Consider the following 17,500-nt stretch of genomic DNA (forward strand, 5'->3'; position numbering starts at 1 on the left):
GAGGCCGTAGTGAATAGTGGCTACGGTACCTGCACATGTCATTGTTACTGAAATAAATGCAGTGATAGATTAAATTGTGGGTTTCCTGATTGATGAAGTTATTAGACGAATGATGTTTTCAAGCATTTCTATATTCTATCTAATGTGACTAACCTTTGTTAATACTTACTTATAAGTTTTCTATACAAAGCTTGGGTTCTTTAGTTCTCGAGAGGTTTGCATTTCTTCTTTTTTTTCGTAAGATTAAAATTTTCTTAAGATCAGAAGTTTTCTGAACTAGGAAACTTCAGCCTGATGCAACTGAAGCTCTACTAAATGGAAGGTGTGAGCAACGTAAGAGGATTCAGGTATAGTGTTTCTGGCTTGACTCAGAGGCAACGGGGCAACACAAAGGATCGTTGTGTGACACAGAAGAGTGGCTAATGGCACAGTGGGCCGCTGGGGTGTGAGAGGGCGAGGCACAAACGATAGCTGAGTAACAAGGATTAACTGCATGACACAAAGAACAGCCGGATGAGACCAAGGACAGTGAACCAATGATTGAATGATACAATGATGCATTAGGCGACAAAAAAAAAAAAAAAAAAAAAAAATCGCTCGCTGGGTGATATAAAGGATCGGTGGATGACAAAAGGCTGATCGACACTCGATGACTGAGAGGATTTCTTGATGACACAAGGAAGGAACCACTGAGTGACATTTTTTGCTAGGTGATGTAAATAACTGTTGAATGATGTATTTAACTGATGGGTGATACAAAGGATCATCTGGTGAGGCAGAGGGTCACTGGGTGACGCATAGGATATTGTTGTGACACAGAGTTGTTGGGTAACTCAAAACACCGGCGGGTCGCTGAGAAAACAAAACAAAAAAACTTCTGTATAACACAAAAGATCACAGCATGGATGACACATAGGATCGCTTGGTGATAAAGGCTCGCTTGTTGACATTCAGAACTGCCGGGTGACAAAGGATCCATAAGTTACATATATGATTATTGGTTACAAAGAATCGCTGGTTGGCAGGATCGGTGGGTGAGGGTGAGACTTGCTGGAGAATAGATGACAAAAAGAACTGCTGGATGATGGAAAGGATCGCTTGATGGATGTCAGGGTGACTCAGTGGTTTGCTGGATGACATGATTACTGTGTGACACAGAGCCTCTGGATGGTAGGTTACAAAGCATATCTAGGTAACAAAGTACGTACTCTCTGGTGTTAAAATTGACCGCTGAATAAAACAACTGATCGCTGAGTGACGCAAAGGTCCACTAGACAGCATAATTAGCGGTCAGGTGAATGAATGAACAGCTGGGTGACACAAAGATGTCAATGGGTGACACATAATATAGCTGAAAGACACCAAGACCGGTTAAGTGACTCAGAGGACCGCTGGCTGACACAAAGGATCCTTGTGTCACAAAGGACTCTGGGTGACACGAGAACTGCTTAATGTCACAAAGAATCGATGGGTGACATAACAACTGCTTGATGAAACAAAGGACCATTGGGTGACACAGATGGCTGCAGAGTGACATATTGGGCTGCTGGGTGACACATAGGGGTACAAGGTGACACAGGGGGTGCAGGGTGACACAGAGGGATACTGGGTAACACAGGGTTGCTTGCTAACAGAGGGATACTGGGTGACACAGAGGGCTGCTGGGTGATGCAGGGATACTGGGTGACACAGGGCTGCTGGGTGATGCATGGATACTGGGTGACACAGAGGGCAGCTGGGTGATACATAAGAGTACAGGATGACAAAGAGGGCTGCTGGGTGACACAGAGATACTGGATGACAGGACTGCTGGGTGACACAGTGCTGCAGGGTGACAGAGGGCTGCTGGGTGACACAGAGGGCTATTGGGTGACACATACTGAATGACACAGGGCTGCTGGGTGATACATAAGGGTACAGGATGACAAAGAGGGCTGCTGGGTGACACAGAGGGCTATTGGGTGACACAGAGGGCTGTTGGGTGACACAGGGCTGTTGGGTGACGCAGAGGGCTGTTGGGTGACACAGGGCTGTTAGGTGACACAGGGTTGTTGGGTGACACAGGGCTGTTGGGTGACAGGGCTGTTGGGTGACACAGGGCTGTTGGGTGACACAGGGCTGTTGGGTGACACAGGGCTGTTGGGTGACAGGGCTGTTGGGTGACGCAGAGGGCTGTGGGGTGACACAGGGCTGTTGGGTGACACAGGGCTGTTGAGTGACACAGAGGCCTGTTGGGTGATGCAGAGGGCTGTTGGGTGACACAGAGGGCTGTTGGGTGACGGAGAGGGCTGCTGGGTGACACAGAGGGCTGCTGGGTGACACAGACGGGTGCTGGGTGACACAGAGAGCTGCTAGGTGACACTGACGGTGCTGAGTAACGCTAAGCATCTCAGTGCCTCTCGATGACACACTGGATTGCTGGACGAGAGAAGGAACCTGGTGAAACAAAAGGCCGCGAATAGAAGTCTTAAGTGATATAGGGGTTACAACAAAAGAGATAAAGTTCTTAGCATCAGTAGCCATGCAGGATAGAACCATAATGAATTCAAGCTTGAAAAAAATTAGGTGTAAGAAAGAGATGAGCAGGAACTATTAGAGTGGTTGAGGAATGGATCGACTCCGTAATCAGGTTGTTAAAAGGAAGCTTTAAAACAAGATTAGACAAATACATAGACGGGGATGATATGTGGAAATAGGTAGGTGTGTTCATACAGGACTGCCAAGTGTAGCCTGATGGCTTCTTGCAGCCTCCGTTATTTACTTTTATGACATTAAATATTGCGTCTTGGCACAGAGGAGCAGTGGGTGATGCGAAGGAGTCTTCGACAACATAAAGGACTCAGGGCAGCTTGATGAGTCAAACTTTTACTGACCTGTGGAAGAAACTTGGAAGACACAGAGCATTACCGACTGACCTATAGAAACATTGGGTTGTACAAAGTTAGCTATAGAGTGACAAATAATTGACACTGAAGGAGGAGGTAGTAGACACCTACCGAAACGATAATTTTACTCCCAGCGAGGTCTAATAGCACAAGTTCATGGGGTGCTGTGAACCTTCCATTAAAGCTAGTTGTGATCTCGCTGAACGTTTCCCTTTGTGTCTCACAACTCTAGGGCATAGTCACAGCCTTTCCTCTAAAAACAACTCTCTTTCTTCACACAAAACTACATGTACTTACAACACACACACACACAAACACACACACACACACACACACACACACACACACACACACACACACACACACACACACACACACACACACACACACACACACACACACACACACACACACACACACACACACACACACACACACACACATATCCTTCACTTAAAACTCAAAATTCAAAATGGCGACTCCAAATCCAGCCTCGGAGTCCCCTTCTGGGGAGGGTACCAGAAATGTCCCCAGGTCGGACTGCTCTCTCGGTGGGGACCTTTTTCGCTGTCTTAAATCTAATTTTCAATCTGTGGAACACCACCTCTCCTCTATTAAACCTCATCTTCTTCTCCCCACCGAAACGCAGCTGTCTGAGGCAACTGACAGTAGCCCCTTTTCTGTTCCCTCCTACTTTCCCTATCTTCATTTTCATTCCAAAGCTGGATGTTGCGTCTATGTGAGCAACAACTTAATTTGCTCTCATGCCCACGCTCTTGAATCTTCCAAGTTTCCCACCATCTGGCTTCGACTCAACAGTCACTCTCTTACTAAATTTATCTGTGCTGTTTATCTCTCCCCTAACTCTTCTGACTATAGTAAATTCTTTGACTATTTAACTTCCAAAGTGGAACACATTCTGTCCCTCTACCCTTTAACAGAGATCTCCATCCTTGGAGATTTCAATGTTCACCATCAGCTTGGGCTTTTCTCTCCCTTCACTGACCATCCTGGTGAACTAGCCTTCAACTTTGCTATCCTCCATGACCTAGAGCAACTGGTGCAACACCCTACTCGTATTCCTGACCGTCTTGGAGACACGCCCAACATTCTTGATCTTTTCCTTACCTCTAATCCTTCTGCTTATGCTGTTACCCTATCTTCTCCGTTGGGCTCCTCCGATCACAATCTCATTTCTGTATCTTGTCCTATTTCTCCAATCCTCCTCAGGATCCCCTAAAAATGGAGGTGCCTCTGGCGTTTTGCCTCTGCCAGTTGGGGGACCTGAGGAGGTATTATGCTGATTTTTCCTGGAATGATTACTGTTTCCGTGTCAGAGACCCATCTCTTTGTGCTGAACGCATAACAGAGGTGATAGTGTCTGGCATGGAGGCGTACATTCCTCATTCTATTTCTCAACCTAAACCTTCTAAACCTTGGTTTAACACAGCCTATTCTCGTGCTATACATGATAGAGAGGTTGCCCACAAAAGGTACTTGAGCCTTCCATCTCCTGAATCTCATGCACTTTATATTTCTGCTGGAATCATGCCAAGTCTGTTCTTCAACTTGCCAAACACTCTTTCATAAATAGAAAATGTCAAAATCTTTCAAACTAACTCCCATCATGACTTATGGCATCTGGCCAAAAACATCTCCAATAACTTTACTTCTTCATCTTTCCTCCTTTATTTCATCCTGATGGCACCACTGCCATCTCTTCTGTCTCTAAAGCTGAACTCTTCTCTCAAACCTTTGCTAACAACTCCACCTTGGATGATTCTGGGCTTGTCCTCCTCTCCTCCTCCCTCTGACTATTTCATGTCTACAATTAAAATTCTTCGTAATGATGTTTTCCATGCCCTCGCTGGCCTAAACCCTCGGAAGGCTTATGGACCTGATGGGGTCCTTCCTATCGTTCACAAAAAGTGTGCTTCCATGGTTGCACCTTGCCTGACCAATGTCTTTCAACTATGTCTATCGACTTCTACCTTGCCTTCTTGCTGGAAGTTTGCCTATATTCAGCCTGTTCCTAAAAAAGGGTGACCGTTCTAATCCCTCTAACTACCGTCCTATAGCTTTAATCTCTTACTTGTCTAAAGTTTTTATCCTCAATAGGAAGATTCTTAAACATCTGTCACTTCACAATCTTCTATCTGATCGCCAGTATGGCTTCCGTCAAGGTCGCTCTACTGGTGATCATCTAGCTTTCCTTACTGAGTCTTGGTCAACCTCTTTTAGAGATTTCGGTGAAACTTTTGCTGTCGTTAGACATATCAAAAGCTTTTGATAGTCTGACACAAAGCTTTGATTTCAAAACTGCCCTCCTACGGTTTCTATCCTTCTCTCTGCAACTTTATCTCAAGTTTCCTTTCCGACCGTTCTATTGCTGCTGTGGTAGACGGCCACTGTTCCTCTAAATCTATCAACAGTGGTGTTCCTCAGGGTTCTATCCTATCACCCACTCTCTATTATTCATTAATGACCTTCTTAACCAAACTTCTTGCCCTATCCACTCCTACGCTGATGATACCACCCTACATCTTTCCACGTCCTTTCAGAGACGACCAACCCTTCAGGAAGTCAACAGATCACGCAGGGACGCCACAGAACGCCTGACTTCTGATCTTTCTAAGATTTCCGATTGGGGCAGAGAAAACTTAGTAGTTTTCAATGCCTCAAAACTCAATTCCTCCATCTATCAACTCGACACAACCTTCCAGACAATTATCCCCTCTTCTTCAATGACACTCAACTGTCTCCCTCTTCCACACTGAATATCCTCGGTCTGTCCTTTACTCATAATCTTCTGGAAACTTCACATCTCATCTCTTGCTAAAACAGCTTCTATGAAGTTAGGCGTTCTGAGGCGTCTCCGCCAGTTTTTCTCGCCCCTCCAACTGCTAACTCTGTACAATGGCCTTATCCGTCCTTGTATGGAATACTCTTCGCATGTTTGAGGGGGTTTCACTCATGCAGCTTTATTAAATAGGGTGGAATCAAAAGCTTTTCGTCTCATCAACTCCCCTTCTCTGACTGACTGTCTTCAGCCTCTTTCTCACCGCCGGAATGTTGCATCTTTCTATCTTTAATCGCTGTTTTCTTGCTAACTGCTCTACTGTACTTGCTAACTGCATGCCTCCCCTCCTCGTTGCACAAGACTTTCTCCTTCCTTTCATCCCTATTCTGTCCAGCCCTCTAATACAAGGGTTAACCAGTACTCTCAATCATTCATACCTTTCACTCGTAAACTCTGGAACTCCCTGCCTGCTTCTGTATTTTTCTTTTGTCTTTCTACGACTTAACTTCTTTCAAGAGAGAGAGGTGTCAAGACATTTGTCCCTGGCTTTTGGATGACTCTTCCGGACCTTTTAGGGAACCTGCAATTCCAGTGGGCCTTTTATTTAGTTATTTTTCTAACATTTTGCTGCCCTTGGCAGCCTTCCCTCTTGGAAAGAGAAAAAAAAAAAGACTTAGGTTCACATAATTTACTGGATGCCATCAAGAGTCACAGGTAACACACAAGACGCCACGTATGAGCAATCGTCTTGTTACAGGTGGTAATGGGTGTCATAGGTTCCCATCCTCTCGTCCTCCACCGTCTCCCAGGTGACAGACCGTTAATTAGCTCGCCTCGCTCTCTAATAACTTTTCTGCGCTTTTCTCCCACTTAACAAATTGTTCCGTGCGCGCCCGTGTGTGTGTGTGTGTGTGTGTGTGTGTGTGTGTGTGTGTGTGTGTGTGTGTGCGGTGTGTGTGATATGATGTGATGTGATGTGATGTGATGTGGTGTGGTGTGGTGTGGTGTGGTGTGGTGTGGTGTGGTGTGTGTGTGTGTGTGTGTGTGTGTGTGTTGTTGTGTGGTGTCTCGGAAAGCCTTCTGTGTTGTGATGTGCTGGTGCACGGTTATGTAGATGTCTTGTTCAGTATTAGCGCATGATTCAATGCTCCTGACCTTTTGTCATTTTGTTTCAGCTATTGTTATTTTTGTTTTTGTTCTTCGTCCTTCATCTTATTATTGTTATAATGATGATAGCGATAATATTGATTATAATATTAATGTGAATAATGATAGTAATAATAATGATGATAATAATAATGATGATGATGATAATGATAATGATGATGATAATAATAATAATAATAATAATAATAATAATAATAATAAATAATAATAATAATGATAATAATAATAATGATAGATATTATTATTATTATTATTATTATTATTATTATTATTATTGTTATTGTTATTATTATCATTATCATTATTATTATTATTATTATTATTGTTATTATAATTATAATAATTATTATTATTATTATTGTTATTATTATTATTGTAATATAAGATAAGTTGCCATTTTGCGTTAGATGAAGTTCTTTGGTAGGTGACTGGAGACTTGTCGGAGGCAATGTGAGTTGTATATGTGGTGTGTTACGAATCGTGAGGATTACATCGGTGCAGATACACGGACGTGATTACAAATATAATAAAAGAAAGAAGCAAATGATGACTGATGCAGGACTGGTCCCCTTGAGAAAATACGTCCCCGTATTTTTTAGTGAGGATTAAAAAAAAAAAAAAGAGAGGGAGAGAAAGGAAAAATGAAATTATTTAACATACCATTCAACCGGAACTGTTGGATGAAAATCAGTACGTTAATAAAAGCCAAACTCTGAAAAGTGCGTGCTCTGCCTGATTTGAATGTTGTTCACTATATCTCACAAACACTCAGATATGAGACAAATAATAATGAGTACACGCCTTTACTTACACCTTTTATTTACTCATTATCATTACCCAGCATAAAAAAAGGACCCGTGCTGTGGAGAGTATATGACTTTGTACCCTAACAAGGCAGAGTATGAAAATATTGTTTTCATCACTGAGTTTTGATTAAGGAAGAATTGTGTAGGAGCCTCGTTCAGTATGCACCCCCCAGTCAGCGGTAGGATCACCCTGGGCTTCTGCAACGACAAGAAAGGTTCATTCATTCTTTTATTCCGTCTTTCCCTTCTCTTCATCTTTTTTTTCCCGCCCTCCTCCTCCTCCTCCTCCGCCACACACACACACACACACACACACACACACACACACACACACACACACACACACACACACACACACACACACACACACACACACCAGCATATTTATCGCCCAATTAGAATAGTGTCGCCGAGCAGAAAAACAGATTAGGGTCGGACTCGTCTCCAGCCGCCCGTCCAAATCGTCAATTCAGAAAGGTTTAGGGAAAGAAATGTCCCATCTAGCGCGACTGTGCCGTCCGCCGTGCCAAGTGTTATACATCTTTCACGACCTCGCGTCCCACCTCGCCTCAAATATCGCGGAAAGAAGCGGAGGGGACCCTTTGAACCTTCGCCCCGTGAGGAAAAAGGAAGAAAAAGGCGGAGAATTCACCCCAATCTAGTGCCGGGCGTCTCCAATAATCTGCCCGCCCGTGTATTGGGGTGGAACAACCCTCTTAATTTGAAAATCCCGCCATTCATTTGAATTTCGCGCCCTTCCCCGTAATTTGATTTGAATTTTGCCGCACTCAAGATCCGCTGTGTTGACGAGCGAGATGCCGGTTCTCAGCGAAACGTACTGGGTGGAAATCGATATTGTATTATTGGTGAGTTTTAGGCCGCAGGTGGCATTGTGTATTGGTAATTACTGGATTTGAGGAGGATGTCACGTGCTACAGTGAAAACTCCTCGCTGGTGACTTGCCTTAGTTAGAAGAAAAGAAAGGCATCGAACCCAGTCACAGCTGCTGTCTCCTCCCTCCCTCTCTCTCCCTTGTCTCTTGCGGATGGAGGAGCCGCTAGGGGGCGTCGTAGGTGCCGTAGGAGTATGTAGGTGGGGAGGGAGAGGAGAGGGGCTGTCTGTGGGTGAATTCGGGCGTTATTGTGGCGAGAAAATGTGACACTTTTTAATTATGCCCTCAGGCTAGAGAATTAACTAGGCATTAAACGATCCTCTTATTAAATACGACGCAACCCCGTTGTATGGAATAGTGGCGCAGGGACCACGGTTGGAGACACTTGTGGTTGTACTGATATGAGGGCCTTGTTAAGTGAGCTTATTAGGTTATTTGGCGAGTTATCGATTACCTTGAAGGGTGAGTGTGGTGGGATGAGACAGTCACGGTATAGGGGCGGGCGGCAGGTTCTTTGGACGGCTTCAGCCAATATTGGCAAAGGAGAGCGAGGTGGTGGGAAATTAACGCCGGTAAAAGACGACACCGCGTGATTGTCTGGCGGCGACAAATTGCTCTTCTCCAAGTGGCCCAACCTACCTTTCCTTCCCACCGACGCTCTTACATCCGATGCATAATTAAATCTTATTTGTCAGGGTGTCATTTGCGGTGGGAGTATGGAATGTTGAAGATGAGTTTAGTGGAATTTCAACACTCATGTTGTCACCAGGGTCGTGGTAGTGCATAGACTGGAGTGTTTGACGGCTTCTATAGACTATAGGGCGGTTGGGTGTCATGTTGTGGACAGTGTTACAGTGACGCCCACATTGGCAGGCTCATTCGCGTGTTGCAAACAAATGTCTTCGTGCAAGCGGAAGAGGTTCTCGATACGAGTTCTTCGCTTTAGCGTCAAAACAAGGGCAATAAAACTTCATCAAAGTTTAAGATGCCACGTTTTCCGCTTTGATTGATTCTGAAGGACGGCCGATGGGATGAAGGCTGTGGAAGGAGGTCTTGAGCAGCCAACTTTACACTTATGACCTGAAATTTCTTCCATTACGTTCGGTTCGAGTCACCGTTAGCTTCATAAAGTTATTCATACTCGTGAGGCATGACGGGTGAATAATACTTTGGTAAGGTTTCATTGTTCAAGACGGAGAACATGTGTGTAGCGTGGTACATGCATAGTGCTGTGGGGAAGACGGCGCATCGTAAGTAGTACGAATAAAACTAGTGAAGTGAATATTGTGCGCTGCAGTGCTCACTTTTTTATTGTTCGACTTCTTTACAATCCTGAACCCATGGAATGCATGATCTCATTATTTCACTTTCTCTTACACACACACACACACACACACACACACACACACACACACACACACACACACACACACACACACACACACACACACACACACACACACACACAAGGAAGTTGGAGAGACTATAAAAAATTCCAGAATATGAAGGGATGACATATGAGGAGAGACTAAAGGCTATGGATCTACCAACCCTGGAACAGAGAAGGGAGAGAGGGGATCTGATACAAGTTTATAAATTGATCAACGGAATGGACCAAGTGGATAATGAGAAACTGATCCTGAGAGAAGAATATGACATTCGAAGTACAAGATCGCATAGTAAAAAGCTGAAAAAGGGAAGATGTCTGAGAGATGTTAAAAAATATAGTTTCCCACAAAGATGTGTTGAGACGTGGACCAGTTTGAGTGAAGAAGTAGTGTCAGCAACGAGTGTGCGTAGTTTTAAAGAAAAATTGGATAAGTGTAGATATGGAGACGGGGCCACACGAGCATAAAGCCCAGGCCCTGTAAAACTACACCTAAGTAAATACACACACACACACACACACACACACACACACACACACACTATATATATATATATATATATATATATATATATATATATATATATATATATATATATATATATATATATAATGATATTCTTTCACCCTGAGGAATACATTATTAACTCCAACAAATTAATAAGACTGTTTTCCATCAACTTACGAGTATCCTATAGATCTTGTGTAAGCGGATCAAGACGGGAGGTCTATTTTGATATAGCTAATAGATCCAAGATATCTTTTTTGTAATAAATCTATGCGATATTACTTGAAACAATACTAGTATAGTTAAAACATGTCGTGCACCACAAAGATTTCCTTTACTTACCCCCATGGTGCACACCTGTTGTATACCTCATGGTGAGAACTGCTCTCTCCTGTCAACCTCCACGGGATGGTGTGCCAGCCAGGACTAATTTACTTCCTCATTGCAGGAATCATCACCGTGCTGGACGCCAAGTACGCCGAGAAAGTGAGTGTTCTACTGTATCTACCTTACATCATCATGCGGCGTCTGTTCTGGCTTCACTTTCACCATTATATAATATATATATATATATATATATATATATATATATATATATATATATATATATATATATATATATATATATATATATATATATGTGTGTGTGTGTGTGTGTGTGTGTTATTCACCACGGTCCTTTATTGATGACCCAGCCTGCCTTTCTCCTACGGAAAGAGCTCAGTGTTCATAGACCGATCTTCGGGTAGGACTGAGACCACATCACACACCACACATCGGGAAAGCGAAGCCACAACCCCTCGAGTTACATCCCGTACTTACTTTACTGCTAGGTGAACAACAGGGGCTACACATGTGTGTGTGTGTGTGTGTGTGTGTGTGTGTGTGTGTGTGTGTGTGTAGAAGGTACTCTCGTTAGTGGTCACCAAAAATCTTTAGAAAAAAAACAGTCAATGTGCTATCCCCAAGAGAAGTAAGAAAATATATAGAAAAAAATCACAAGGAAAAGTGGTTGATAGATTGACTAGTCTTGCAGTAATTTCTTAGACTTCATCAGTGCAAGACACTCATGACAACCAAATAAAGCAAAGGATCATTTCCTTTTTATTTATTTTTTTACTTGAATTATCACAATATTTCAAGTACGCAATTCTTTGCAGTGAATTTTCCTCCAGAATTTATTCGTCAATTCTCAATATTTCAGAATATCACTGAGAAGAAGCCAGAAGGAGTGGTGAACGAGGCTGTGAGGTGAGTCTATAGCTGTGCTGGAAGCCTTCTTTCAATTCATGTTTGCTACATTTACTTTGACTGAATGACTGGATATGCCGTGTGTGGCTGAAGACTTACTATATTTTACATTATTCATTTGAGAAGCATGAATGTTACTGAATATGTATGTATACTGTACTTTATAGTAATACTTATGAATACATAGTAGGTGCTATGTATCCACATATCTTGACATCATTGTTGCATACAACTCAGTGATACGATACGGTACAGCAGTGTTACTCCATCCATTTGTTACGTAGCCGCTTGCCAAAAGTCTGTTCTACGCTTCACACAAGTCAGTGATTCAGTTTCTCTTCTGACTGCAACAGTTATTGGCGGCTGTGTACGTTCGTATTTATTATGCTAATAGAGGTGAACAGTGGGATCAAGGATGTTGACTGACTTGAAATGTCATTATGTGAGGAGTGTATAAAAATATTTACTTGCTTCCACTTGATATCTGCTGTCAGCTCGCCCGCTGACTTTTTAAGACATTTGTCCCTTTCTTACGGCTGACTTCGACCTGCAAGGGGACTGGCGATTAAGTTAGGCTTTTTTTTTTTTCTTGCTGCCCTTGGCCAGTTTCCCCTCTCTCTCTCTCTCTCTCTCTCTCTCTCTCTCTCTGTATATATATATATATATATATATATATATATATATATATATATATATATATATATATATATATATATATAAGACAAGTGTATCGGAACAATGCCACGCGCCTGATGCATACGAGGCTGTGTGACTGAGTTGTGTATAATTTCTTTGATGGAACAGCAAAACATCGATAAAAGCTAAATATTATTATCATATTATACAGAGGTCCAAAATTTCTCTGTCTATATAGTATCTAATCTGATGTGCAATGATGATACAATACCTGGATAGATAAGTGCATACCCTCCTCAAAATCTACGTAAATGCGTGCCGTGTGTATGTCTGTACTATATCACGAGTCACGATTCTTTTCACTTACTGCTTGAGGTAGCTAATTCACTTGTCACTCATTTAGACAGGTGGCGCTGGCGGACCTGTTGATCTTGAACAAGACAGATCTTGTGGACCAGCAGCAGCTGCAGCAGGTGTCACAGATAGTTAGGTGAGGAAATAACTTAGCACAATCGGAAATCAAAACGTGTGTGTGTGTGTGTGTGTGTATATATATATATATATATATATATATATATATATATATATATATATATATATATATATATATATATATATATATATATTACATGTGTGTATGTGTGTGATTGTGTTTTTTGTTTTTTTAAGGTTATATGAATGATTTTTTCCATTATATATTTTTTGTGAATTATTTAAGGATTTCTTTCCATGAATTAAGTAGTTGATTGTTTAAGTGATGCAACAAATGTGAATAACTTCTGAAACATTTGTGACATTTCCTTTCCAATTAATAGCAGGACTTTGCCATCCTGCAGAGTAAGAAGGATTTTTTTCTTTTTAACAAATTGATATTCTTTAAATGATGAGCTTCTCTCACTGAATGATATGAAAAGTAGAATAATCCAGACTATGTATGAAGAATAAATGTAGAACTTATAATTATGAATGAAGTATTTGTGTGTAACATGATACAAATGTTAGCTGATTCATCATAGAGCAGATAATGTGAGTTGTTTCATGAAAATGTACACCAAGTTGTACTACATCATTGTGAGTGAAATCATCTTATATATCTATAAACTCCAGTCAGTGGAACCATAAATGTCTGAGCTTATCATTACATAGAAGAATAAATGTGGTTGAAAACATGATTTTTAATGTTTAAAGTAATTACTTGTATAATCAGGTGATTTAAGTCTTAGCAATGCAGAAACTTGCCAGAATTATCATAAATAATTATATATATATATATATATATATATATATATATATATATATATATATATATATATATATATATATATATATATATATATATATATATATATTGGTAACATTCATATACAGGTAAGAAGTAAGTGGAATGCAGGGAGGTTTCTGTGATTGAACTGATATCTCAGCAAAGACAAGATTGTACTATCTTTGCAAAATCATTGTTAAAGATTGTGTTAGAATGCCACAGTTTCTGAGAGATGGAAGAGCAAGAGTGTTTAGTGTGAAAGCTTTTCCTGTGACCATCATCTCAAGGAATAAGTGTCAAGATAGAAAAATAGATCAGATAATAGACATAGACAGACAGGCATACAAGCAAGTATAGAAGGCTGTGAAATTAGAAATAGATGTAAATAGATACACGTATCTGAGATAAAAGGAAAATTGATACATACTTAGGGTAACTGTACACGCAAATATTGAAACATACACAGTTTTATAATGACTGCAGATAAGGGACAATCCAGTCAAGAAAACACATAAGAGAAATAATAAAGTAAGGACTGAGAAAACAATAAAGTAAATGAGAGGGAAGGCAAGAGTGTAAATAATGAAAGACAAATAAAGGACTGGGGAAGGAGAGAAACACAGGAAGATTTCTCAAGGAGGGAGAGCAGCTGGAAGGAAATAAAAAGTATCAAGGTAATGCAGGTGGAGGGAGTGAAGTGACAGGTGATGGTGACGAGTGAGGAGCCTGGGGAGGAGGGAGGGAGTGTGAGTGGGCAGGAAGAGAATGAAAATGATTGAGTTGATCCCTTGATAGTCAGGTCAGATGAGGGAAAGAGGGAGAAAAGGGAGCAGGAATAAGAATAGTGTAGAAGTTTTGTGCACTCACTGGTGAAAACAAAAATGAAACAGGTATACAAGCTATGAAAATAAGTACAATGATAGAATTTATGTGACAAGAACAGCTAGATATAGATGTGATTGAAGAAAGGAGGAATGTGATCAGAATTGCATGAAAAATTAATTAGCTTCAACAAAATCACTTATGGAATTACTAAATAAAAAATGAAATTAGATAAAAATGTGACCAAGAGTACCAGACACATCAAAGTACAAATAATTATCAATGTTTTCTTCTTTTAACATTTCTTTTCTTATCACTTCCAGAACAATCAACAGATCAGCAGAGATTGTCCACACTCACAGATGTAGGTATGTATACAGTTTATGTATATTTGAACTGGGACTAGCTATCCAAGCCTCCAAGGAACAAGTCTACAATCTGACACTGAGAACCTTGAGGAACAATCATGTGGTGCTGTAGACTCAAGACTAAACAGATGAAAATGTACTAAGTAAAGACTGTGTGTGTGTGTGTGTGTGTTTGGAGAGAGAGAGAGAGAGAGAGAGAGAGAGAGAGAGAGAGAGAGAGAGAGAGAGAGAGAGAGAACTGATTTCTTCCTCTATACATATTTACATATTTACATGCATAAGAGGGGTCAGGGCAAGGTTCATATCATTGAATTGGGAACCAGAGAGAGAGAGAGAGAGAGAGAGAGAGAGAGATGGATCACTTAGGAAAGGAGGATTTCTCTCTCTCTCTCTCTCTCTCTCTCTCTCTCTCTCTGCATCCCTTCCTTCCTTCCTTCCTTTCTTCTTCCCTTGTTTGTTTATTTATTTATTTAGTTATTTATTTATTTATCTATTTATCTTTTTATTTTATTTTTTCCTTCTTTTCCTCCTCCTTTCCTCTTCTTTGTCCCCCTTTACTTCTTGCCCACTTTCTCTCTCTCTCTCTCTCTCTCTCTCTCTCTCTCTCTCTCTCTCTCTCTCTCTCTCTCTCTCTCTCTCTCTCTCTCTCTCTCTCTCTCTCTCTCTCTCTCTCTCTCTCTCACAATCATCATTCTGTTTCCATCTCCTTCCTTTATCTCCTCATCCTCCACACCTTTACCAGTCTCCAGCCCTCTTCCTCTTCCTCTTGGGCCTTTGCATCCTCTTCTCATCTTCCCTCCTTTCCCCAGCTGTCCCCCTCACCCAAACTTGGCCTCTTACCCCCTCCAGTCTGATTGAATTTGCCACAGTTCCGCTGAAAGAGAAGGTACGGCCACGCTCCAACAGGGCTGATGAAATTTGTCACTCACAGGGGGGGAGGTCAGGGATGGGAGAGAGAGAGAGAGAGAGAGAGAGAGAGAGAGAGAGAGAGAGAGAGAGAGAGAGAGAGAGAGAGAGAGAGAGAGAGAGAGAGAGAGAGAGAACCAGTTGGATTGAATGTGGTGAACTCTGTAGGAGAAAATGTAAATGTATAGGAGTTAAAGAAATTTCAGGCATTAATCAGAGGAAGAAACAAGAAATTACAGCACTGGGATACTTTTTTTTTTTATGTAAGAGGACCATTGTTCAAGGGGAAAAGAAATCATAAAAAAAGATCCTTTATTGCCTGTTCCCGTGAGATATCAAATAGAATGGTAAAAGACAAAGAGGATGCTTGTCTTCAAAACTCCCTTTAGAAAGAGTTCAAGTTGTGGGAAGGAGGCAATACAGAAGCAATCATGGAGTTCCAGAATTCATCACAGAAAGGAAGGAATGATAGAGAATACTGTTTAACTCTTGCTCTAGAGAGGTGGATAGAACAGTGATGAGAGAAAACAGAAAGTCTTGTGCATTGAGACACATGAGGAGGGAGGCATGCAGTTAAAAAGATCCAAAGTATAGTTAGTTTGAAAAAATTGGGAGAAAATAGCAAGTGATGCAATGTTATGGTAATGAGAAAGAGCTTTTGATTGTACCCAAGTCAAAAAGAGCAGTATGAATGGAATACCCATACATGGTCAGATAAAGCCCATGCACATAGTAGCTGTTTAGGGGAATGGAAAAAAAAAAAAATAGAAACAACTCCAAATGCCTAATTTAAATAGAAGCTGTTTTAACTAGAAATAAGATATGAAGTTTCATTGAAGAAGGGGACAGTTGAGTGTGTCTGGAAGATCGTGTCAAGTTGATAGATGGAGAAATTGAGTGTTTGAGGAATTAAACAGTTCTAAGTTTGGTTTGCCACAATCAGAAATTTTAAAAAGATCAGAAATCAGGCATTCTGTTGCTCTCCTAGTGAGCTATTTACTTCCCAGAGGCCTAGATATCTAGGAGAACATGTGGAAAAGTGCAAGGTGGTATCATAGGCATAAGAGTGGATAGGACAGAGTGATTAAGAAGATCATTGATGAATAATAGGAAGAGAGTGAACGACAGGACAGAACCCTGAAGAACACCACTGTTAATAGACTTAAGAAAAGAACAGTCGCCATCTACCACAACACCAATAGATGAAGTTACAGAGAGAAGGATAGAAGGTTTGGAAATCAAAGCTTTGTGTCAGATTCTGTCAAAAACTTTTGATATGTCTAAGGAAGCAGCAAAAGTTTCATCAAAATCTTTAAAAGAGCATGACCAAGACTCAGTAAGGAAAGCCAAAAGATCACCAGTAAAGTGGCCTTGACCAAAACCATTCTGGCAATTAGATAGAAGATTGTGAAGTTACAGAGGTTTAAGAATCTTCCTAAAGAGGATAGATTAAAAAAAACATAGAGAGACAGGAAATTAAAGCAATAGGGCAGTAGTTTGAGGGATTAGAACATTCATCCTTTTTAGGAACAGGTTGAATGTAGGCAAACTACCAACAAGAAGGAAAGGTAGATATTGATAGACAAAATTGAGAGTTTGACCAGGCAAGATGCAAGCATGGAAGCACAGTTTTGGAGAAGAGAAGGGACCCCATCAGGTCCATAAGCCATCTGAGGATTAAGCCTAGTGAGGGCATGATCAACATCACTGCGAAGGTTCTTACCAGTGGCATGAAGTAGTCAGAGGATGAAGTAGAAGGAAGAAGAAACCCCAAATCATCCAGTGTAGAGTTTTTGGCAATTTAAGTAAAG

General features: G+C 41.2%; 1 protein-coding gene across 2 annotated transcripts in view; it reads left to right on the plus strand.

Moving 5' to 3' along the window:
• The window catches only part of LOC123506025 (COBW domain-containing protein 1-like), a 41,200-nt gene that overhangs the window by 19,717 nt on the left and 3,983 nt on the right, over nt 1–17,500 (plus strand). Inside the window, exons 7-10 of one of the 2 annotated variants that reach the window (XM_045257849.1) lie at nt 10,894–10,931; nt 11,650–11,696; nt 12,736–12,822; nt 14,739–14,783. In XM_045257849.1, coding sequence (XP_045113784.1) covers nt 10,894–10,931; nt 11,650–11,696; nt 12,736–12,822; nt 14,739–14,783 — 217 coding nt within the window. The remainder of the gene's footprint in view (nt 1–10,893; nt 10,932–11,649; nt 11,697–12,735; nt 12,823–14,738; nt 14,784–17,500) is intronic. The other variant, XM_045257850.1, reaches the window with a different exon arrangement.

This window comes from Portunus trituberculatus, chromosome 19 (genome assembly GCF_017591435.1).
Source record: "Portunus trituberculatus isolate SZX2019 chromosome 19, ASM1759143v1, whole genome shotgun sequence".
Taxonomy (NCBI): domain Eukaryota; kingdom Metazoa; phylum Arthropoda; class Malacostraca; order Decapoda; family Portunidae; genus Portunus; species Portunus trituberculatus.